Below are 25,278 nucleotides of genomic sequence, written 5' to 3' on the forward strand. Positions count from 1 at the left end.
AAGCGATGTCTGCCTATGAAAAGCATGAAAACATGTCCCAAAATACTTGACCAAATCAGATATTCCATACATAATATCACGTAAGACGACATTGAAGGAGTACAGTACTCACATAATCATGCTTTTAAGTTGTCAATCTTGAACTGCTATTTTCTCTAACAAAGTTACAAATACAGAAAACTTTTGGAAGACATTTACCTCATGCTAGGCTAGATTTACTAATCAAATCGTCGTGGACTCGAGTCATTACCGAAACTCATCCATCTGCCGATGGCACGTTGAATATATTGGGACATTCCTAAAAAGTCTATATGTCCCGCATTGGTATTGTTATACTGGAATTAATGGTAATCTTAACATATTATTTGCTTAATTTTGCCGTGGAAATGGAACCCAAGTATCTTTCCCAAGGACACACTGAGGCATCCGACCTGGCGTTGGATTTCAAGTCCGACGTTCTTCATACTAAGTGACTACAGCTATCGGTCCAACGAGACAGCCTTTGTGAACATGTTACATTTCCTAAAGGTCCCAGTGGGTACGACTTTTGTACGCACGAGATTAAGTAATAAGGAGGTTTTCCGTACCGTTTTTTATCCGCTAAGTACATCACGATGATAATGATAAAATTAGTGTTACTAAGATAGCATTTGAAAGTCTCTGAAGTTTTATAACAGCAATCCTTGCCACATTTCGAATGTCATTCTTCCTAGACTGGTTGTTTTCCTAATACTGTCCACTCGAAACGTCCTCTGAATTTTCCGTCAAGTCAAGAAAGAAGCCTCGGATCAAATTCATCGCCATTGCAAACTACGTGGACTGAGGCCACAATTATTATTTCCGGTTCATTACCCATGAATATAGTCCCAGTCTATGTATAGAGCCTTTATTCCTCTCTTATTTTATTAGTGATACAAGAGTCAGGGATTCTTAATATTGATTTAAAGGTAATTCGGTCGGTGTGTGTGTGTGTGTTAGCGAGAGTGCAAAGTGACTAATGAGGCATTGATGCTGATCCTGAAGTGAATTATGTGACCAATTGTACTATGCTTTGTTTGCAGTTCATCCTGTCAAACATGGAGAACCCAAGACAAGAACTTCACCGTGAATTTGTCTTTGAAGGTACTTTAGAGTAATATATGATATATTATTATTTGGGCACAATGAAAAGTTCAGTCCTGAGAAACAACCGTAAAAACTATATAGGAAAAACAATTGTGATCCGAGTCCATATTATGAAATACTTTCGTTCAGGTGGGACAATAAGGGGGCTGAAAGAGACCAAGTCACACTTGGAACATCCTCGGCCATTGTTCTCGTCACATATGTGGTGCACTCCACAGTGGGCGAATCAACAAATACATCATATTCATCTGTATTCCTACAACTACTTCCGAGGTTATTTCACAATCTGACGGACATGTCTAAGCAATTTTCTGATCGTAATATTGGTCTGGAACAAAGTATCGAATTCTTTTATGGTTTGTCTTCAGGGGTTTATAGAAATTTTTAATCATTCAGAACCTTAGCAAAAACCACTGACTGTACGGAAACTACTGGCAAACTTTCTCACATATCCACGTTGCCCGAGCCGAGACTAGAAGCCACGTATACGGGGAAGATATGTGAGCAATCTATAAAGACCAGTTTACTAGACCACTCGACCCCCAACTCGGGTCCCCCGTCACTATGCTAGTATTTACAAAACGCGAGTAACATAGTTTGATGCGCGTGTGTGCAGTCCCCCTGCATGAGTGTACGTTGGTATGTGAGTGGTGTATTAGAGTATACAAAATTGAACATGAAGCCAGGAATGTCAGAACAATCGCCGCTTGTCATAATATAAACTTTATTTAAAATATTTGATTTTTGCCTCATTTTTATACTTAGCCTAATCTTATTTTGTGTGATGCCAATTTTTAAATTTATTTCTAGTGCTTACTGCTATCTGCGTTTTTACTCCACAAACATGGTTAGCGGGCAGATGGGGTAGTTTTGTTAAGTATGGCTCGACATCTATGTATGGATTATTTTAGGGTACACTTTTCATACATACTTGCAGGGAATTAATATTGTGCAAGTTTCTTATGAAACAAGTGTGTAGAGAATGTAGTGCCTAGTGGTATTTTAAAGTGTGCGTTGTGATATTTGTATTTTGCTAATAACAGTTATGTGTTCAATCTCTCCCTCTCTCATGTCACCCATAATTTGTTTGGAATCAGTTTCACGTCATTATAGGTAGTTTCTTGAAAATAAACTTTTTACTGAAGTACAGGAGGAAGTGTACGAGTAATGAAGTTTTATCAATTGTATCTCCTTTTCTTCTAGGACATAAAGCAAATAAGAAAATAGATCTGTATTATTTATTCAAAATATATTTTGGCAGAGTTTACAATTTAAAGTTGCATTAGTATACATTATAATTCTTTGCCAATTATTTACTCACTTTCGTTTAGCTAAGGTGGACAGAATTCACACATATTCTATAAAATGTGACTGTTTGGTTATTGCGATTGTATTTCAATATATCTGTGGGTGCAATACAAACTGTATACTCGATGTGACAAACGGAAATTTATTGTCATCACGTATATTCTAAAAAATGTGGCTGTTTGGTCATTGTAATTGTATTTCAGTATATCTGTGGTTGTAATATAAACTTTATAACCAGTGTGACAAACGGAAATGTATTGTCATCAAGCAGATCAGGAATTAACCGGCCGGTTGCAGGTGAGTTTGGATTATGCTTAAGCCAATCCGTCAAATGAAAACAAAAATATTTTTTATTACAATGAAACAATGAAAAAAGAATGAGCGATTTACTTTCAAATTTCCAAGAGTGATATACAAAGCTAGATCGGCAAAGATTTAATAATATATCGATACGTCTTGGTAATAACGATATCTTCATGACAGTTGAATACATTATATTGCCACCCCCGTATCGCGATACACATTAAATACAACCAAGAACTTACGACGATATTATACTGTATGAATTCATTGACAGTTGAAACCAGAACAAATTGTTAGCTTTAATGCCTGTTCCAGCCTTTTTCATATTGCATGTATTGTCCTTTTTAATTGATATCATATTACTGATAGTTTTGATATGAAAAACACTTTGCATTTCATCAAATGTTTATGTGCCACTAAGATGAGTACAGAATTAAAACTGTGAAAATCCTCATTTTTGTGCTTTATTTTGTGTTAATAATATGAAACATACTCGGGTTGCTTCGCGATAAGAATCATATCGGGATCTATGTATCATGATAGGAATCGCATATCGATATCAATGGCGATACTCCTTCCCCAACCGACATGATACAAATGTATAATCTTTTTGCGAATATATTTAAAAAGGCATTCGTTCCGTTATAAAACTTTACGCAAGCGACAGATTTTATTTTGTCCTACTCAGTGCTGGACAATATATTATATCCACTTGTATAAGACAATTGGTTTCGAAAAATTTACTTGTCCGAACTCATTTTTTTATTTATAGTTTTCCGACCGCTCCGGTGGCCTGGTCGGTTAGAGTGTCCGCCTCGGATGCGGGAGGCCGAGGGTTCGATCTTCGGCGGAGTCATACCAAAGGCTTACAAAAATGGTACTAACAGCTTCCGCGCTTGGCGCTCAGCTTTAAGAGGTTAGTGTTAGGATTGGTCGGCCTGGTGTCAGGATAATGTGACTGGGTGGGACATCATGTTACATGTCTGGGGCATGATGCCCAAGTGCAAGACATCACTGTAAACTGCCTCACTGCAGATATTGTATCGATACGACTGAAAAATTGTTACAGCTATGTTAACAATCCAAATCTCTCTCTCTCTCTCTCTCTCTCTCTCTCTCTCTCTCTCTCTCTCACACACACACACACACGCACATGCACACAGTTTTCCATTTCACATTTGGTTCTTATTCCAGTGTCTAACGTATATAGTGCGAGCTAACAGTCAACGAAGTCTAATGAACATGTAACGTATGCAGAACAACCGACAACCGCGTTCCGTAAAACGCTGCGGAGGGAAAAATTAAACGCTAAACAATAAAAACTAAGCCATAAACGATAAATGTAACAAGCTAAGCTAGAAATCATAAATGATAATTTGTCAGCTAGAAAGGATATGAATATAAACTATGCACTATACACGATGATCTATATATGATAAACTAAAAACTACTTACGATAAACATACTTACTGGATGCAGGTGTTTAAATGAGATGGCAAGTTAGCAATTCTATTTCGATACACTTGTTTATACATCCCTCAGACTACAAGTCTTGAATAATATCAAGTTGTTTTGTTGTAATTATTATTATTATTATTATTATTATTTATAGTAGTAGTAGTAGTAGTAGTAAGCATTAGTAGTACTAGTACTAGTATCAACCTTTCAAACCATGAGGTGGGTGTACGGATCCGATTTCTTTAATCAAAATGGCTGATATCGTATTGACTTTGAAGAGCTACGCGTTCACCATATCTTGCGATTTACCAATCAAAACTAATGGACTGGATACAGCTAAATTACAGTAGTGGGATAGATAGAATACATTATATATATATATATATATATATATATATATATATATATATATATATATATATCGCCTAAACAACCCGTTTCTGGTTTATCTTGTAGGATCCATATCCGACTGGAGTCTAGAGTGCATCTGCATGGTAAGTGTCACATGGTTGACTGCCTCTGTGCTCCCTTGGGAGACTGAAATGCCCTCTTTTCTTCTAGTCAACAACGTGATCAAAAGTGCCATTAAAACAAAACAAACCGAGTATTAATGTAAACATCATACAGTCTGCAAAACGCCACTTTATTTGCACGAAACTTGACAGCTACACGTTTTTTACTTCCTTAAAAGCAAATGGTAACCCGTTTCATGTATGTCTTGTTCATTACTCCAACGAAATTACGCAGCCAAATGCCGGCATTACCCGAATTCGTGCACAATACAAACTACAAGGCAGGCGCTACCTAAAACGGTAAAGCACGATCAATATAACTTTGTCGCCTGTGTATGTGACTGGACTAAAACGTTTAGTCTGGTCCCAGGCTTAGAGTTTAAGGTCGTAGCAAGAGAATATGTACTTTGTCACATGCTTTTATATTGCATATTTCATTGTGTGGTCTGTACATTTTTTAGAAGAAAAAAACCATCTTGTCCAGATATGATCCAGATACACATGATGATTATACGCAAGAATGTCTCTTATTGACAGGTCCCTTTATTTAAAGTTCATGGTCACGACAAGAGTGAATCTAAATTTTAGTCTTTTCAAGGTGACCTTTCCTATGTATGATCTGACACTTTTGAACTACTAAAGATGTATTGATGTAGTTTATCCTGCCTGTTGTAAATAGACTGTGTCATATATTATAATTTGGCCCCTGGTTCAGAGATTATGCTCATCATAACTACAAATACAACTTTGTTACCAGTTACCGAGTCGACGCAATAACTTTATAGACGCTACACAGCTGCTCTGTTAGCTGGTCTGGTCTTGAGCTATTTGAGGCATACGTATGTTTTGAAATTTTATCCAGATATAAATCATGACTTGACGGTGTGTTCTATGCATAGTCAAGTACCTATGCCGGGATCAAAGTAAATTAAATATTTAAAATTTGGTCAGTTTCCTTGTATTGCATGTTATAAAGGGGCAATAAATTTATTTTTTTTAAAACCCACATAAAAACTAAAACACATACATTTGTAACTTGCATAGTAAAGTAATTGTATTTTTTTTAATACTTGCTAAACAGCCAGATAATACGACAAATGTGTCTGACATTTCAGTAATAGTATTATTTGCATGTAGGTAATTGATAGCATGAAAGCATTTAGCGTGGGGCCCTTGAACGTGCAGGGTCCGTAGCATATGCTACTTTTGTTACTAGAATAATCCGGCACTAGTATTGTTTATAATTTTATAACTATTATAGGTATGTTGTTGCAACTTTATGTACATATACATAATGATGAGATAGTGTAACACACGGCACAGTCAGGTCCCAGCTTAGATGACAAGGTCATAGGAATGGAAATGTATCGTTGCGCAAAGCCTCTGTTATATATGACGATATTGACTAAGACACAAATAACAAAATCGTACTATAACTTGTTTATTCATAAAAAGGATCTCTTTGACAATATTGTAATATTGTAATATCTCTTTGACAATATTGCGTGCAATAAATTTATGTCTTAGATTCCAACTTTACTTACTGACAATGAAAGTTGGATATGCACATTCAAAACATAAACATTTCTTCTTTCTCAATGTGCAAGACGCACGTGCAATTAAAATCTGCAAACTGTCTGAATATCAGATGTCTGCTAATTAATGAAAACATGTAATGAAGATTATAATTATTGATCTTCAATAGAAACCAAAAATGCTGTCGCTGTTTTGCGATATCTTTGTATATATGCTAAAAGAAGTACTCAGGGCGTTTGTCTTTGTGGGAAATCCTCCCAATATTTAAAAATATATACCATACCAACATAATAAGAAACATAATAATAATAATAATGAAGAGCAATATGCGTATAAAACAGCAATAATGATTTCGGCAGGTAAAGAGACTAATTAAAACGAGAAAACTGGGAGCATACAATTGTTTACTTTAACGAAAATCAATTATGAATCTCCGTCATTTTCTGCAAGTCGTTGATAATAATACTGATGCCCCGTTATCGTGGAGATTTTTAAGATTTTTTCTTTTCATTTTTTTTTATTTTAGTTTAAAGCCATTTTTTTTAGCGAATTATAGTCCATACATAGTGACCAGTATAATGATGGATAGATGGATGAAGAACCCAGGAAAACACCGGGAAGATCCACTGACCTACGAGAAACTGCTGGCAAACTTTCTCACATACCCACATTGGCCGAGCCGGAGACTCAAACCCACAAGGACAGAGGTTTGAAGGCAGAATTTATCCAGAAGCATCGAAATAGTGCACGAGTTACATTCATGATGATTTTCATAATTGAAACCAATGTGTCTATTTGCAAGTCCATCTTCGTTTGTATTTCAACTATGCATGGGAATTTGTATTAAAAATTTAATTTGTGTTCATTTTAAGCTTATAAACCGATTTTAAATAATTAGCAACATAATCAGTTTATTTTCAAATGTAGATGTGCATGTACGCGTCTGCACCTTTCATAAAGGTAAATTAAATTGTGTTGACTTTTGGCGGCAAATGGCTCCATTGAGATAATTATTATGCAAATACAAGCCGACTGTAAATAAAACATTTATATTGTGTTATTGTGGTTTCTTTGGGAAGAGTGTGCTTCCTTTTGCTTAAGAAAAGAACAAGAATGTATCAATACGACTAGGTTTCATACTGTAAAAGATAATTTATAGACGTATTCACTTATGCGCATGCTTATTACCAGCCCCTCATCAAATACATATATTTGCAATGATTAGAGATATACAATGGACATGCTATACATTTTAACTAAAAAAGTACTCAAACATTTGAGTCTGAATATAATAAATCATTACATAGTTCGCATCTGCACAGAGTGTAGCAGTCTTCAACAACCACTGTAAGCATTAATTATCAGCTATGTCCGCTACTGTGATAGGGCAAACACGTCATAAAAATGTTTTCTGTAATATCAAGTAGAGGTACTGTGATAACTTCATAAAAATAAACAATTTTTTTATGTTTTTGTTTTTACTTTCTTCAAATCGTTGTTCATAAAATTTGCTTCTGAAACCGTTGTACATGTACTAAATTTGGATTTCACAGGGTGGTGAGTAATATTAGTGTTGCAGTCACTATGACCAGAGTTAGAAGCATAGTTTACGCATCAGTAATTACCTTGATAAGCCACTACAGCTGAGGCCTCGTATGCAGTCTACTTATCAAATACCTGTACTCTATCATATGTACAATATACAGTTAATATATTACAATATGAAACCTATAATGGAAAGTTTATCATTTGATAAACGTGTATTACTACTTCCAACTGCAATGGTCAAACAAGCTATCTGTCTTGACTGGGATGCAAACAGCATGGAAATATGTTGCTATGAGCTGCATACAAATACGAGACCCACGTAAGTAAATCATAAAATATCGGTCGCGGTGCTGTTTGGTTCCAATGATACTGTATTAACGGATGCATCTAATAATCAAGCTTTGTGATTCTAACAGACACTATACAATAAATGAACGTTTAACACAAAATCCCAGCAAAGCCAGCAAAGTCACGGAAGCGTGGCATATGGAACACAGAGACCCACCTTTGCATTCCTACACTAAAAGTGGTATTATTCAAGATACGAGTGCATGCGTATTACATGTCCAAAATACCTGTTGCCATGAGCTAAACGTAATACCTTCAACATACCCAATAATAGAAAAAATATAGGTCACAGAGCTGTTAAAGAAATGCATATCATAAATTGCATGACTGTAGCATGAAAATTACCTTAAAAAGTGAACATCAAACAATATTTATACCAGTAAGCGAATGATAAAATACGAATCATAATTACCTATATTTGCATTGCTGCGGTAGTAAATTTTACAAATAGGAGTGCATCCTCTCACCAAATTTCGCGAGTCTTAGTACAACTGTAGGATTACAGGGTGCAAAATAAAACATATTTTGGTCACGAGTTAAACTCAAAAGCATAATCTTAACCAGCAAAATGTTAAATGTAGGTTACAGTCACTTTCTTTCGTTCTAAAGATATGGTACTATTATAAAGGCATACAGTCATCTAGCTTAATGATTTTTAGCATAACAATGCTTACGCAGTAAACTATAAATGCAAAATGTAATCAAAGTTAATGAAACGTGAAATATGGGTCACGGTGATAAGAGTGCAGTAATCGTCAAGATTCACCCCCTCACAAGTTATACGATTCAGGTATAACAGTACGTATACAGGAAAAACCCCGGAGGTAAACCAAAACAAATAAAGACCAATGTACAAATAATATAGAAGCTATTACGGTTGGCACCCGTAACCCACTCCGTCCCCCCGCCCCAGGTGTACGCTCTATGAACCATAGACCCAGGACTGTTAGATAAGACCCATGAAGAAAGAATGGCAGAGTTGCAGTGACGCTGTGCACCTGCATTTACCTTAATATGTGCAAACACACACGCCAACAACCGGGGTAATACAGTGGCTCTCTTTGTAGAGGCGAGCTAATTTTAAAAAGGGTATTCTCAGATAGTCGATTATCAATAGGCATTTATATACAATATAATAATCTAAAAGCATACTTCTTCACGAGGACATCTATTGAATTAATAAATGAGGAATCACCAGCAATATACAAACAGACAGCCGAATCAAGTTGTGTCCTGAAGTATAAAAAAGTAGACAGAAATATTACATTTTCAACATACCATAATTCTGTTAGTCTTCTTCTAGGAACGGAAATCTTCATTAATTAATATAAAAGAAGACTGTAGATTCGATGCAATAAAACGTTAATCTGTGTCAGCCAGAAACAATTCTTACTTCAGCTACTAAAATCACAAAAATAAGACGACAGTTCTCTCTCTCTCTCTCTCTCTCTCTCACACACACACACACACACACACACACACAAACCATTCCATCCAATTTTCCCGTTCTTCATTTTCTTTCCAGATAGTGCAAATAAAACTCCAATGAATATTACAATATCTGCATACGGTTAAGATTTGTATGTATGTATATATATATATATATATATATATATATATATATATATATATATATATATATATATATATATATATATCCATCTATTCGATACAAAGGCGAATTAAAATTATATAACAGTCAGCTGGAGACATAATACTAATACTAATAATAATAATAATAATAATAATAAACAGGTGGAGAGAATATGAAATGAGATCAGGTAAACTGACGGAGAAAGACACCTAGTTATGTTTATGTGTAACACATACGCAGAAAATAGGCAAGAGGGAATAAAGTCACACATGTAGAGACAAAAACAAAGAAAGACAAAGGGTACACACCTGAGCCGCTGCTGGCGATCATCATGGCCCCATCAATCCAGAGATAGGTTGAGACCTTGGTCTGAATTATGTCGTCAGTTTCATCATTCACGTGTTTCTTTTGTCTGCCTGAAGAACAATCCTACAAGTAAACCAGAGTGTAATCAATGTTAGCACACCTGGGGTGTAGCAATCCTACAGGTGAACCAGAGCGTAATCAGTGTTTGCACACCTGGGTGTAGCAGTGATACAGGTGAACCACAATGTAATCAACAATTGCATACCTGGAGTGTAACAATCCTACAGGTAAACCAAGGTGCAATCAACTATTGCATACCCGACCTCTACTTTTAGTAGTTTGCAATAGCCGTTGTAAATATTATCATGCAGAGGAAAAAGATCATGCTACAATGATTTTGGTCATTACTGTAACTAAAGAGTTGTTTTGCAGTGTGTTGTATCTCCATTACCACTATTTATCGTTTGAAAAAGTAACAAAATTCGAATTTGTAATTGCCATTATATAGCCATTACTGTGTCCAGATAAAGCGTACCTACTCAGCTACCAATACACTTACGTACCTGCGGTGACAAGGAATATACGCCAGCACAAAAGGAACAGTCTTGTCTATCATAAAAATAGGTGGTACTACAATTAATTGATTCATACAGAATTAATGATTTTTTTGTATTAATTTTTAAACTCACTGATCATAAATCTTCCTGACCACCCCTTGAAGCCCAATCTGACTACGTGAAAGTCGCATGATTTTTGTAACTTTGCAACGACATGTTTATCAACAAGTGCCCTAATTAATCACTACAAGCAAGGTCTCGTAGAGAAGCATGCCGCGTGCAGTCCACCGATCTATGTAATTGTTCATATATACATTCACAATTAACCTGTTGCGGGTAACAGCATTATATAACACGAGAAACCGTGTCGCGTTTTGTTGAAGTGTGCATTTTTCAAGATGACGGAGAGTGAAAGGTCGGAAAGTCAGGTGCTTCGAAAATGCACCTTTTTTTTTGTTAGATGATATTTTCTCTGCAAAGGAACGTTGCGTTATACGTGATTCAAGCTTATAGCACATAATTGGCGTTCAATGTGAGCGGATTTCAGTTTTCAAAATTTGAAGTGTGGTGCGAATCGGTATTTGAATAATTCAATCTGTGATCACTTTCCGTAAACAAATATTTAATATATATTCTACGGAGTCCAAATAATGGAAGGCAATATTTGAGTTTGGAAAAAAAATGTATGCATCATGGTGCATCCACTCACCAAGTTTCATGAATAATTCTCTTTATGTTTTATCCTGACATAATAAGTTAGAGAAAAGATGGAAAATATATATATTGGATTTTCTAGATCCTGACGATATGAGGTGTTCGACTTCAGCATTAGGCATAAAAAACATATCCAAAAGAAGATACCAATTTAGGACAGATTTATTCAGTATAATCTTGGCGTTTAAATCGGTTTCTCAGATGCGACCTTTTTACAGACATGAAACTATATACGTGCGTAAATTCTGGTGAGAGCTATACCAAAGTACTAAATTTAGTTCAAGTGATAACATACAGAGAAACATTGACCCACTTACAGAGCGATCACATACAAAGAAAACTGTGACCCACGTTTCAAGTTCTAGTGATTACATACAGCTAGTTGATCACTAGGCGTGTCGGCATTCGTGATACTTGTGTGAGCACATCCTGACGAGTACTACACACGGATTAACAAGAGTCACAATCACCTTCTTCTTGGACCTCGTTTCTTGCATAGTCAAAAATAATGTGAGGACACATCCCAAGAAGTACAGCGGCTCTGTATCAAACAAATAATTAACTGTGGCTGATATCAGCTTCTTGTTATGCCATACGTATTGATAACTACAAATTTAAGGTGTGGGAATAAACATGTGCCGACGAGTTAGTACTGCCTTCGGATAGCTTTATTTATTGCTTAATCTGTGATAAAAAAAATTATTGTTAATTAACAATTAAAACATTGATCACCAAGGTTTTCTAATGATAATTTTGAGAAATAGCAAGATATAAGAATTCGATATCTTTTTTATAATGGATAGAAAGAGTTTGTTGGAGTCAACCGAATTTAGGCAAAAAACAGACAGAAGAATCTCTGTGGGCAGCATGTACAAAGAATGTCGTCGCTGTTGTAAGTATCAGTGCAGAAATAGCATGGCCTAGTTATAGCGAAAGCGAGTCCGCAACTTAAAGCCTCAAATCTTGTGATCGCAATTTACAGTTTCAAGATTTACGAGGTCTGCTGTCAATAGTATGTACAACTTAACCGAGTAGTACATCGGTGATCACAACAAACAATTTCAAGACTACAATGTCTATTGTCAGTAACATGTTACTCGTACCGAGCCACATATAAATGATGACAACTGACAGCTTCAATACTGCGATGTCGTGTGCTAATAATATACACATTGGTGATCACGCCTGACAGTTTAAAGAAAACTATATTTGGTGTCAGAAGTATGTTACACTTACCAAGTCATATACTGATGATGACCACTGCGTTAATAGTGCTACACATACCGAGTTACACATCGATGATTACAACTGACAGTTTCATGTCTTCCATGTCTGTTGTCAATAGTATCTTACACGTGTCGAGTCACTTGTCGGTGATCCCAAATGAAACAGATTATTTATTTTTGACTCTAGTATGTAAACCTTACTGAGTCACATATTGGTGATACCACTTGACACAATATCAAGACTATCCAGATCTGATATAAGTGTACGTAAACCTTACCGAGTTACATATTGGTTATATCACTTGACACAATATCAAGACTAACAAGATATGGTATAACAGTATATAAACCTTACCGATTTGCACATCGGTGATCCCACTTGACACAATTTCACTGTGCAGAGTATTGTCAAGTAAGGACTTTCTAAAAACCTGAATGCATAGAAATTCGCCCATATATCCCAGCCTTTTGTCATGTTAAAATCACTTGTTAGGTCCTTATCCATAGAACACCTGAATGAATGAATAAATGAATTAATTAATGAATGACTGTATTAAATAAATAAATAAATAAATAAATAAATAAATAAATAAATAAATAAATAAATCAAAATAATGTATTTGGGTTAGAAAGCAGGAACTCGCAAGATATCCAACTTCTATAGCACGAGACGTATTTTACTCGAAGGCGGGTGATTGTGACGCTCTTAGCACATTTATCATTTTCATTTCAATCCATTAATTGAATCGTATAGGTTCTGTGTTTAGACAACATTGTATCTGCAGTATAAATCACCCCCATTGTCATCAGTACCATCAGCTTCACACACAGAACCGTTTCACAACTTTCATTAAAATATGCAGCCGATTTTTGCGTGCGTAATTTCATAATAGTATAAACTATTAATCTGCGACTTGTATCAATAAGCGATTGCTAGAGAAATAAATGATACCCTACTTTGAATTAGGCACTAGTAGAGGAAACGCAATTGAACCATTCCTCAAGGAAAATGTGGTTTTTATTTGATGTGTGTGGTCACTCCAGAACATATATATATATATATATATATATATATATATATATATATATATATATATATATATATATATATATATATATATATATGTGTGTGTGTGTGTGTGTGTGTGTGTGTGTTATTATTTTTGTTCACCTATTCTTCAGACGCTTGGCGCTCAGCATTAAGAGGTTAGTGTTAGGACTGGTCTGACTGGTGTCAGGATAATGTGACTGGGTGGGACATCATGCTACATGTCTGCGGCATGATGCCCCAGTGCTAGACATCACTATAAACTGTCATATTGCAGACATCGTAGCGATATGACTGAAAAATTGTTAAAGCTACGTTAAAAATCCAAATCACATCACACACACACACACACACACATTTTCCTTCAGACGGGCAACACGGTGACTACATATGGGCTAACACGTGCTATCGGGCGGCTATACTAAAAATACGAAATAAGAGAAATCCAAAGAATAGGCCCGGCTTAACGTTCTGTAATATTGTTTCAGTATACCTGGGGGTGGGGTGGTGATTTGGATTTTTAACGTAGCTTTAACAATATTTTTAGTCATATCGCTACGATGTCTGCAGTGTGACAGTTTATAGTGATGTCTAGCACTGGGGCATCATGCCGTAGACATGTAGCATGATGTACCACCCAGTCACATTATTATCCTGACACCAGGCTGACCAGTCCTAACAATGACATCTTAATGCTGAGCGCCAAACGAGGCATCTGTTAGTACCATTTTTGTAAGTCTTTGGTATGACTCGGCCGGGGATCAAACCCACGACCCCCCACGTCCGAGGCGGACGCTCTAACCTCTAGGCCACCGGAACGGTCGTATACCCTGAGGGATTACTGATCAGTCTGCTTCTGTATTTGTAGTCTCTGCAATGAATAACATTTATATTGCTTTCTTCTGCTCTTTGAGATTTATAGTAATCTTTGAAAAATGTGCACGTTTGAGTCACAGTCCTAGATCTTCACCAAAACAGTATTATCGTTAAAGGTTAGAGCGTCCGCCTCGGATACGGGAGCACCCGGGTTCGAATCCGGCCGAGTCATACCGAAGACTAATAAAAATGGGACTAAGCAACAAAGAAAGAGGAGGGGAATAATTTGAAATCAAAACATACGACGCAAGATTAGCAACAAGCAGAGGGTAACAGATAAAACTGGGAATGTGAATAATAGAAGTTGAGAAGGGACAGGCAAAGAATATAAAAGGCTTTTTTTCCTACATGGATTTCCAGTTAAACCCTGGTATAAAGGTTGCGCCTTTCACCGAGAATGCAACCATTGTGGAACAGGCCACAGGCCACAAAAACTGCTCAGAAGAGAAAGAAAAGGGGAAAGAAACGGAGAGAGAGAAAGAAAAAGAGGAGACAAAATGAAGTAAAAGGAAAAGACGGTGATTTACATGCGCAAATACATAGGAGTGAACGAACATCATGTCCTAAAATAAAACTACTACAGAACAAACAGACAAGTACCTAAAATCGAAAAGGGAACAGCAAAACTGCGGATGACCTCAAAGCTCTGAAAATAATTACTACAAAAGGGAGCGTCAATCGGAGAGAAACAAAATCAACCAGAGAGGCATAAAGCCACTCACATAACCAGAAACAGCCATAAATCATTGAAAGGAAAGGAAACGTCACCAGAAGAAACAGTCAAACAGGAAGAAAAAAAAGCAGGCAAAAATCAAAAAACACACACACACACGCATATATACACACACACACACACACACACACACACACACATATATATATATATATATATATATATATATATATATATATATATATATATATATATATATATATATATATATATACACAGACACACACATATATATATATATATATATATATATATATATATATATATATATATATATATATATATATATATATAATGAAATATTCAGGCATTTTGGACCTTACAGAGGGGACATCTTTTATGGTAAAGGGCTGGGAAGGACTGGGACGTGTCCACAAATGACATCATAATGTAAAAACACATCTTCCTCACAACCATGGGTATATATCGGTGGGTTTCGATCAAAAGTACCCAAAAGATTCAGCTAAAATTAAACGTTTTTTTTATGTTCAGTACTTCTGTCGAAACTGAGATATCTTTTAGGAACTGCTTTCCGCTTAATCATTCCCTGATGTCACTGCGCATCTACTTTTATGCTAGTAAATCGAGTGCAAAGCAATGGTTTCTGGGAAGAAACAATTCAGTGTTACGATGTAATAACAATGCGCTCCGAGTGCAGTGTACCGATCAATGTATGCAGTAAAGACAGTAAGAGCACAATACCGGTCAGTAAATCGTACTTCGCTAAACGGAACACTGCCTAGTAATATTTTTGGCAAAGAAAGGAAAATACCCACTCCCTTATAGTATAGAAGAAGAAAGAAGAGTTTTTATTTTACAATCGGTGTATTTGTACATGAAAATATTCACAAACTCTTTACAGAAGAAACTACTTCAAATTTATTTATGTGCATATTTTCATAGTGGTTAATGATAATTATTTTATTATTATTATTATTATTATTATTATTATTATTATTATTATGTAACAAACAAGTTATGGTTAAATACAAACATTTTCTGATAGTGAAAGGTTTCGTGAAATCTTCAGTGAGAAACAAAATATATTTCAGTGTTCGAGGAAAAAACAACGAGATGTACTTAGATACAGAGTTTCCAACAGTGTTAAAAAAAATAGACGGTACGTGAGAGCTTCTCTTCTCAGTATGCATGAAATGAAATTTCTTGTAAACCAGTTTAAAGGAACAAACTGTCAAAAATCTTTAACAATGCAATCACGTCAAAAAATCTTACCCGTTTGATACAAAGGCGACAGATTTTCCCTTCTGTTCCGTCCCGGAGTATGCTGTACAGTTTATTGGCAGGAGATCATAAAACCTAGCTGAAATAAGGAAACGTATACTTTAGTAAACCTCCCTGGTATAAAAATTGGGGACTGTACTTGATATAACGGGGTGAGAACTAAAATCAAACATATCACAGTGAACCTTCTCACTAGACTTAAATAAATTTAAACGGAAACTGGGTAATTGTACCGCATTAACAGATTATATCAAATAACATTGGCTAAGAATAGTCTTCATTATGAAAATGTATTTTTGGGGGTGGGGTGGGGTAAACCTAATTTTAATTATATAACACTTGCTATTCATTTTTATAACTGAGCTGCGCTGGTCATTAATGGTCATAATATAGATAAATAAGTGATAATGAGCTAAACATATGTATTTAACCGATATTAATAAAACATGTGATGTTCTACATTGTCACTCTATGGTTGAAATGGTACAGTATTATGATTACGGTGTCCGTGTACGGTTGTAAGGGTACAGTAGTATGATTACGATGTCCATGTACGGTTGTAAGGGTACAGTATTATGATTACGGTGGCCATGTACGGTTGTATGGGTACAGTATTATGATTACGGTATCCATGTACAGTAAGGGTACAGTATTATGGTGACACGAGTCCATCTATGGTTGTATAGGTACATTAATGAGAGCTACTTCAAATTGTTTAGCTTACTGATTCTAATGAAATCACCCAATACATCACTTTTAAGCATACAATTTCAAGATAATTACTGAAACATAAAATAAAGGACACGTGTACCTCCTTTGCAATATGGGTTTTGCGTTTATCAAGACAAGTCCTTCATCAAGTTTCATGGTAGGACAGCACGAATAAAGCATGCAAAAAGCTCGCGTGGTCATGAGTTGGAAATAAAATTTGACCGAAGTCAGTTAACGGTCACGCTGAATTTCTCTGTTGTACGGTTAGGTTGTGGTACTAGAAATACATCTGGTTCTACGGTTAGGTTGTAGTACTAGAAATGCATCTGGTTCTACGGTTAGGTTGTGGTACTAGAAATGCATCTGGTTCTACGGTTAGGTTGTGGTACTAGAAATGCATCTGGTTCTACGGTTAGGTTGTGGTACTAGAAATGCATCTGGTTCTACGGTTAGGTTGTGGTACTAGAAATGCATCTGGTTCTACGGTTAGGTTGTGGTACTAGAAATGCATCTGGTTCTACGGTTAGGTTGTGGTAATAGAAATGCATCTGGTTCTACGGTTAGGTTGTGGTACTAGAAATGCATCTGGTTCTACGGTTAGGTTGTGGTAATAGAAATGCATTTCATCATCAACTTCTCGAATCTAGCATGAACAGTGCCCGAGAAGTGAGCTTCGAACACACACTGCAACCCAATTTAATTGTACTTTATGATCATGATGCATCCCCTCACAAATGTTCATGATTATATACATGATAGAATGTAAACAGCATTTAAACATGCGCGGCCATGAAGTAAAAACAACTTGATCTAAGCCAGTAAGATAGGAAATGTAGGTCACAGTGATTTTTTTAAATATACACGTGGTTCAAACAGAGATGTAAACACTCATCTGGCGTAATGTTTCTAGTATGTATCACGCACGAACAGTTAAAATACAAGATTAAACCAAATTCAACCAGACATAAAATATGGGTCAGTTTACCTCCGCTTGTGATGACGGTGTAACATCCAATTTTATGCATCCCCTACCCAATTTCATGAGTCTAAGTATAACAATTTTGTATGCCGGCTGCAAAAAAATATTTGATCATGAACTAAATGCAAAAAAGGGTTAAAAATCAGTAAAATGTGATATTTTTATTCTAAGGTGTTACTAAGAGATCCGGGGGCCCCGAGTGGCCGAGTGGTCTAAAGCGTTCTCCGTTCCGGATCACTGCCATCTCACCTGTCTGCGTGGGTTCGAGTCCAAGGCTCGGCTAGCGTGGATACGTGGGAAAGCATGCCAGTAGCTTCTCGTGGGTCGGTGGTTCTTCCCTGTGTTTTCCAGGGTTCTTCCTCCACCAGTTATACTAGCCGCCATGTATAGCCTATCTTGTGATGCAAAATGGCGTTAAACCCTAGAACAACAACAACAACAACCATACAATCATACGGTTTAGTAATTCAAGCATGAACAGTATAAAAAAACAAAAACATTTGTACCAAAGTCGTTGAAGCGTGAATTACATGTCACAGCAACCTACCTTTGTGATGAGGGTAGTATTTATCAAGATACATACGCTCATGAAGTTCAAACGTTTCAGCACGAACAGAAATTCATAAGTAAGGGTAGAACTCAAAATTTTACTAAATTCGTCGTTGTTGTTAACGCCATTTTTCAGCACAAGATAGGCTATACATGGCGGCCAGTATTAATGGCGGAGGAAGAACCCGAGAAAACCGCGGAAAAAACCACCGACCTACAAGAAGCTAACGGCAAGCTTTCTCACATATCCACACTGGTTTACTAAAGTCAACGTGATATATGGGATACATTGATATACTTTTAGGATCATAGTATAGCACGTGTAAAAAACATCCCTCACGAAGATTCACAATTTGTTCTCTAACTGTTCATGCTGGTTGAGGAATAAGGGTCAATTATGTGCACAACATGCAAAACATTTACAAACAGTTAAAACACAATTTCTAAAAAAAATCAATAAAGTGCGACACATTAGTCATAGCGATCTGCCTTTGTGAGGACGTGTTATATCCATCAAGATGTGTCACTCTACAAAGTGTTATGGTTCTATATATAAGGGTATGCATGTTAGGCACAAGAAATATTTGGTAATGACATAGACGTAAGATTTCAACTTAACAATGTAAGAAGTGAAATTTAGGTCACAGTAACCATTTATTGTAAGGGCGTCATGCTAACAGGGATCAGGGATGCGTGCAATTATCTTGTGTGTCGATTCCAACATAAAGAGGGCTTGGTAGAGAAGCATAAAATACAAAATTTTAAACGAGGTATCAAAGCGTGAAATATTGGTCGCAGTGACCTAAGTGATAATAGTGTAGAACAAATCAGGATATAATCACTCCGCAGCAATATTTATACAGGGTACAAAATTAGCCCTCCAAAGAGTAGCAGAGGTTATGAATCCACTCCAGTATGTTGTTATCAAGGACCTAGGGAAAAATAATGTATGAAATGCCGCGATGATGTACATTTGAAAATGTATTTATATGTGGGGAAGCCGATGCTAACACGGGATATATTACAATAGCTTTCTCCTGTTTGAGAGAGATTTATATGTCAGAAATTACTTCGAATTATCCAGCACGCTTCTAATTTAATACTAAAGTAATGTAGGTACGACTTAATGTAAATGTAAAATATGTAGGGGGTTTTAGGGGGTAGGGAGAAAACAAATTTTAATCAAGTAATATTTGCCCTTCACTATTATTATTCTAACCTTTCCGTAATGGAAATACCTCATCCGTGCTGTATGCACCAATTTTCTTTTCTGCAGATTTTTTAGAACACGTGGGTCGACACAGTCTGACCCACGTCATCGACCCGTGCTACAGCACGTCCTCATTCCGTTTTTCAGGCTAATGAAGAACATCAAGGCGTGGTGGGAGGAGGGCATCCAGTAGTGACAAGTAAGTATTACATAATTGAAATTAGTTTTACTCACACACACACACCCCCACCTAGAACAAAACACATTCTAATTTCAGTAGTAACTTGCCTGTCACTGTTATTAATTTGGAATTGTCGGCAAGGAGGAAGGCTGATGGACTGGGAAGATGCAAGTGTGCACAAGTTACTAACTGTGTAGCCCTGCCACTTAACTGTCGTTAGGCAAAAGTAGTGAGGGTTGCCGAAATTTTCAGCGACTTGACAACCCAGATAAAATATACTTTGGCTCTGGTTCGCTAATGACCAAAGGTAAAAGGAGAAGATTGTGTGCAATCACCAAAATGTAGCCTTCACAATATCGTCCTTGTATACTAATCACAGAATATTTTAACTTTGCATCGTAGACGTAAGATGTAGAATGTCGCCGGGTCTGGACAATGCAGTTGGCAAGTTTGCTGGAAATTTTTTCCTGTCGGATTGAGATTAACCAAGTGTGAAAGTGGGGAATCTAAGGATTGGTGTGAAGTGGAGGACCACATTGTTGCGATAAAAAGACTGTCCCACTGAGATAATACTCTTGGTTTGTTTGTCAACAGGTCGAAGAGGTTGTTGAGCCACAATATTTGAGGCCACAGCGGTGTGATCAGGACGATCCGTGCTGGAGATATCCTAATCAGTTGCAGTACATATGGAGTCAACCTGAAAGGAGGGAATGCGTAACCGAACAATTGACCCCAGTTCAGGCTGATTGCATCTAGTGTCCACCAGGGTACTTGGTCTGAGACTGTGGAAACATAAATGGGACCTTTTTGTTGCGTTTTGTCGTAAAGTAGCAGTGTCTATCATCGGAAGAACATAGTCTCTGCAACTACTTCATGTAGAGGTCATTATTTTCCCGTTTTAGATAGTCTATCCGTAAGAATGATTTTCCTCTATTAATATGACAACTCGGAGTGTTATGACTCGACTCATTTCAGACAGTTCCACACTCCCATGGAGAGGGAATAAGCACAAGTACCTACTCGTCTAAGGTATTCAACCACTGACGTCATTTCTCAGGAGACCATGATGCAACGCTCTTTAAATGTTATGTGGGCTCTCTTTGGCGAAGAACAGGGCTTTCAGTTCCAATCTGTTGATGTGGAGGAAACTCTTACTGGGACCAATGGCCGTTGAAAAATACTCCTTCTAGGTCTAAATGAGCCCACCCACCACAACTTGAAACCTGAATCTGACGGGCCTGTGTACAGATACGAGTGGGGTTCTTGTGCAAGCAGATGAACTCCCTCCCTTTGAAACTTGTCGTGATTGTACCACCACTTGAGATGATACTGAAAGGTCGACCCTTGAGAAATGTGATCTGATAGTGCATTAAAACCGGTAACAGAGTATCTAAGGATGATGTAAATGAAGTCTCCCTCCAAATACCAGGTTCTCCCACGGAATTCAAGGTTACCAGAAGAGAAAGTCACAAATGAGCTAATAACGAAGTCTTTGTCTATAGCGGCCTTAAAAGTTCTACGATTTCTTGTATTGTATCTGGGGAAACACGAACCCAATCCAGAGATTAAGGATGTTCTTTTATATGTACAAGAAATCCTGAGATGTAAAAAGATCGGATTTCTCTAAGTTTAGAGTCAGTCCTAGCAGAGTCACTACGGATCAGTTGCGAATCATGTGATATAATAAAGACAATCGTTGTGTAGCAACCAGTCATCGAGGAACTGGATCAAAGGAATCCCAAACTACTTCAGCTGCGCATCTATTACTCCCAAAATATTTGGAGAAGACCTAGGGCGCTGAGGTTAGACTGAACGGCTTGGTTCTGAACTGAAATACATCCTTTTGATCAATAACGGTTAACATTTTTCTGTGGAGGAAATATCGGGTGTAGAAGTATGCATCGTGAAAGTTGCTGAAAACTGCCAAGTCGGCCTATTTGACATCGTTCCGAACTGAAGCTGCACTTTGCATCTTGAAAGTTTCAAATAGCCGAAATTTACTTAGGGGGTAAATATTCATCATAAGCTTTAATTTTTCAACAATTTTGAGGACCGAAAATATCTAGAGATGGAAAGCTGTTGACTGGATGCTCTGAACCCTCTCTATTGTGCCCTTCTGAAGTAGCTCTAAACGTCTTCCTTTAATTTCGATACGTTTGACTGATAGAAGAAAATGGGTGTCCTCAAGAGAAGGGACAGTTCACGGAAGCGACTATATAAATCCTTCTTCCTTATAATATCGGACCCACCGATCCGACCTTCCGTGATGTTCGACAAGGCCTCTGGAAAGATGGCCAATCGAACATCTACGTCTTTTAAAGTAAGATGTATTCACTGCAAGAGAAGTGAAGTGTTCCTAGAGACAATCCCCTTCCCTCGCCTGTCGAGAAACGAGGGAGGCAAAATTACCCTTTTCGCTTTGCCATTTTCTCTCCAGTTTCTCCGTTTTGTTTATTTAGTGGACTTATTGGTTGGGCGGGGAGGCTATTTTCTTTATTGTTTCGGTTATGTACCTTTATGTTGGAATTGTGGCTGACCCTGACTCGACCAGATTGCTTGCCAGGACTGGCTGGTACGACACACCAGTAAACGATGCAAGATGCATATGTTGTTGGTCCATACAATCTTGATAGATAACATTGGGAGCAAGAACGAAGTATTAGCTAGAGCCTCTCATAGCCGTTGCAGTTCTACGGGTGATAATATTTTTCCTTTATCAAACTGAATGAAGCGGCTGAAAACAGATCAGCGTGTGAAACACTGATCACTAATAACCGAATCATTTAATCTAGAATATCTAAGGACTTAAGTGAGGAGAAATTTGTTGTTGTTGTTGTTGTTGTTGTAGGGTTTAATGCCATTTTTCAGCACACGATAGACTATACATGGCGGCCAGTATTAATGGTGGGGAAGAACCCGGGAAAAACCCGAAAAGAACCACCGACCCACGAGAAGCTACTGGCAAGCTTTCTCACATACCCACATTGGCCGAATTCGAGACTTGAACTCGCGCGACAGAGGTGAGATGGCAGTGATCCGTAACGAAGAGGGCTTTAGACCACTCGGCTACTCGCCCCCCCCCCCCGCCCCAAATGAGGAGGCAGACTGAGTTGAAACCCGTGACGAATGACCCTGTCTCCCTCGTTCACGACAACTTGAGACGTTTATTAAGAAGGGCTTCGTAATCCTCGGAGGGGATAGTTTACACTTTCTTCAGGAAATTCAGTAAATTCTTTCGAGTCTACGATAATCGACAAGCATCATCACCTTCCTGTTCCAAACTTCGATTGGATATAGGAGAAATGGAGCCAGGATGATCCTTTTTGCGGGGATGGTCGGGGAATAGGGATATATATATATATATATATATATATATATATATATATATATATATATATATATATATATACTGTACATCTAGTGACCTTTAAACATATGCAAAATACAACGTTAGTATAAATGTAATATTCGTTAGCATCATTATTGTAAATTGTGAGAGACGTAAACACGTAGTAGCGATGATGCTCACCATCTAGTCTGAATTAAACGTCAGAACAATAGTTCCGAGTCATTTCTGAATCTTACGTTATATTAGTTTTTATTACTGTTAATTTCCTTATCCATATTGTAAACATCATAGCAATACGAGTGAAATATTGTTAAAGCTACATGAAAAATCCAAAACGCACACACACACACGCACATTTTCCTTTTGTTGCAGCAGTGCATTTACACAGTTATTGGTCTTCATTTAATTTTGGCAGCATGATTGTTTGAACTTGCTAGAATGCTACTTCATCAACGTTGCTTAAAGGCATCATAACATTCCTACAACCTCGTGGAAACTTTAATAAACCATGTAGGAAAGCTACCTGATTTTAAAAGACGTATGCCTCTCTACTGTCAAATATGTCTAAATAATAAATTAAACGTTACAAATATAACACCGCAAAATATAAGCCCTTTGCCCACACATTTCGTACTTCGAAAGGTTCCAAAACAAATTAAAGTTTGAAAACGTGTTATCACAGACTGTCCTTGATACAAATGCACAACAGCATGCTTGCTATGTTTAACTTGTCTCCCTCACGCCACAATTTATTTTTTGCAAGAGTTAAACTTCAAAGTTACCAAATCAGTTATTAGTTTATTTGTTTTACAGGAATCTAAAAATATCTACGTACTGACTACCTTTTTTTAACTTTTTTTTAACAATTTAGCTCCAGATTCGAGACCATTCTTGTATCTGAGCAATTCTTTCATTTGATCAATATGAGGGATCTTCTAAAGATTTACTTGTCTGGACGGTATGTAAACAGTGTGTTTGTATGTGTGTGTGATTTGGATTTTTAACGTAGCTTAAACACGGCTGTTCAGTCAGTGTATTCCTAGTCACCTTCGTGAAGAATCCAAAAATAAACATGCCAAAAAGAGGTTCACAGGAAGACAATTCGTGTCTCTCGGGTAAAAATATACAAGAGTGTATCACATTTCTGTTCTAAACATCTGTTGAGAATATACAAAACAAAAGATTACAATCAGTGTCCATACTTGAAAATTTATTGGTATTTCAGTTGCGTCGGCATAATAGCTGGGGGCATTTTTCCTCGTTCACATACCGATCTAAAAATTCTGTTTAGTACATTCTTTAATCGTATCAGATTAACAAAATGTAATACATTCGGGTAGACTTTAACTAGTCAAAGCAAAACTTTTCTTCCTGTTGGCCACTTTCAGCAGTATTTATTGTCCGCCTCTTTCCCGACGGTTCCCGTCGGTAAAGTGGAATATCTCTCTACCAGGTTATGTGCGTGTTTGTACTACGTAAGGGGGAGTGGTGTTTACACTTAATATAATAAACTATCTTATGTTTGATAATTTGACCAATAAAATTATAAAATGATAATAACATATTATGACAAACAAGCCACTAAAACCGTACAATTAACAGGTTAATGGTTTTAAACATTTTAAAACAGAATGGTGGCCGGTGGGTGGGAGCGGAGGAATCATTGGGCTTTTTAAAAATGTTATTACAGACTGTACTTGACACAAATGCATAACATCATGTCTGCTATGATTAACTTGTCTCCCTCACGTTATGTGTGCATAACCCTACGGGGAAAAAAAACTTTCTTCAAAAGAGTCAAATTTCAAAGTTACCAAATAGGACATTAGTTTGCTTTGCAGGAAATTCGATTCTAAACAACCTGT

At 36.9% G+C, this 25,278-nt stretch overlaps 1 protein-coding gene across 1 annotated transcript in view; it reads right to left on the minus strand.

Annotated features, from left to right (window-relative positions):
• Positions 1-6,131: 6,131 nt before the first annotated feature.
• LOC149793471 (uncharacterized) overlaps positions 6,132-25,278 on the minus strand; it is a 33,104-nt gene continuing 13,957 nt past the window's right edge. The window contains exons 6-9 of the mRNA XM_089966385.1: positions 16,426-16,513; positions 12,891-13,047; positions 10,041-10,161; positions 6,132-9,371 (exon numbers count right to left, since the gene is read on the minus strand). Of these exons, the coding sequence (XP_089822511.1) occupies positions 9,307-9,371; positions 10,041-10,161; positions 12,891-13,047; positions 16,426-16,513 (431 nt within the window). The 3' untranslated portion in view covers positions 6,132-9,306. The remainder of the gene's footprint in view (positions 9,372-10,040; positions 10,162-12,890; positions 13,048-16,425; positions 16,514-25,278) is intronic.

Source organism: Sinohyriopsis cumingii, chromosome 8, assembly GCF_028554795.1.
Source record: "Sinohyriopsis cumingii isolate HCF-2022 chromosome 8, ASM2855479v2, whole genome shotgun sequence".
NCBI classification, from domain to species: domain Eukaryota; kingdom Metazoa; phylum Mollusca; class Bivalvia; order Unionida; family Unionidae; genus Sinohyriopsis; species Sinohyriopsis cumingii.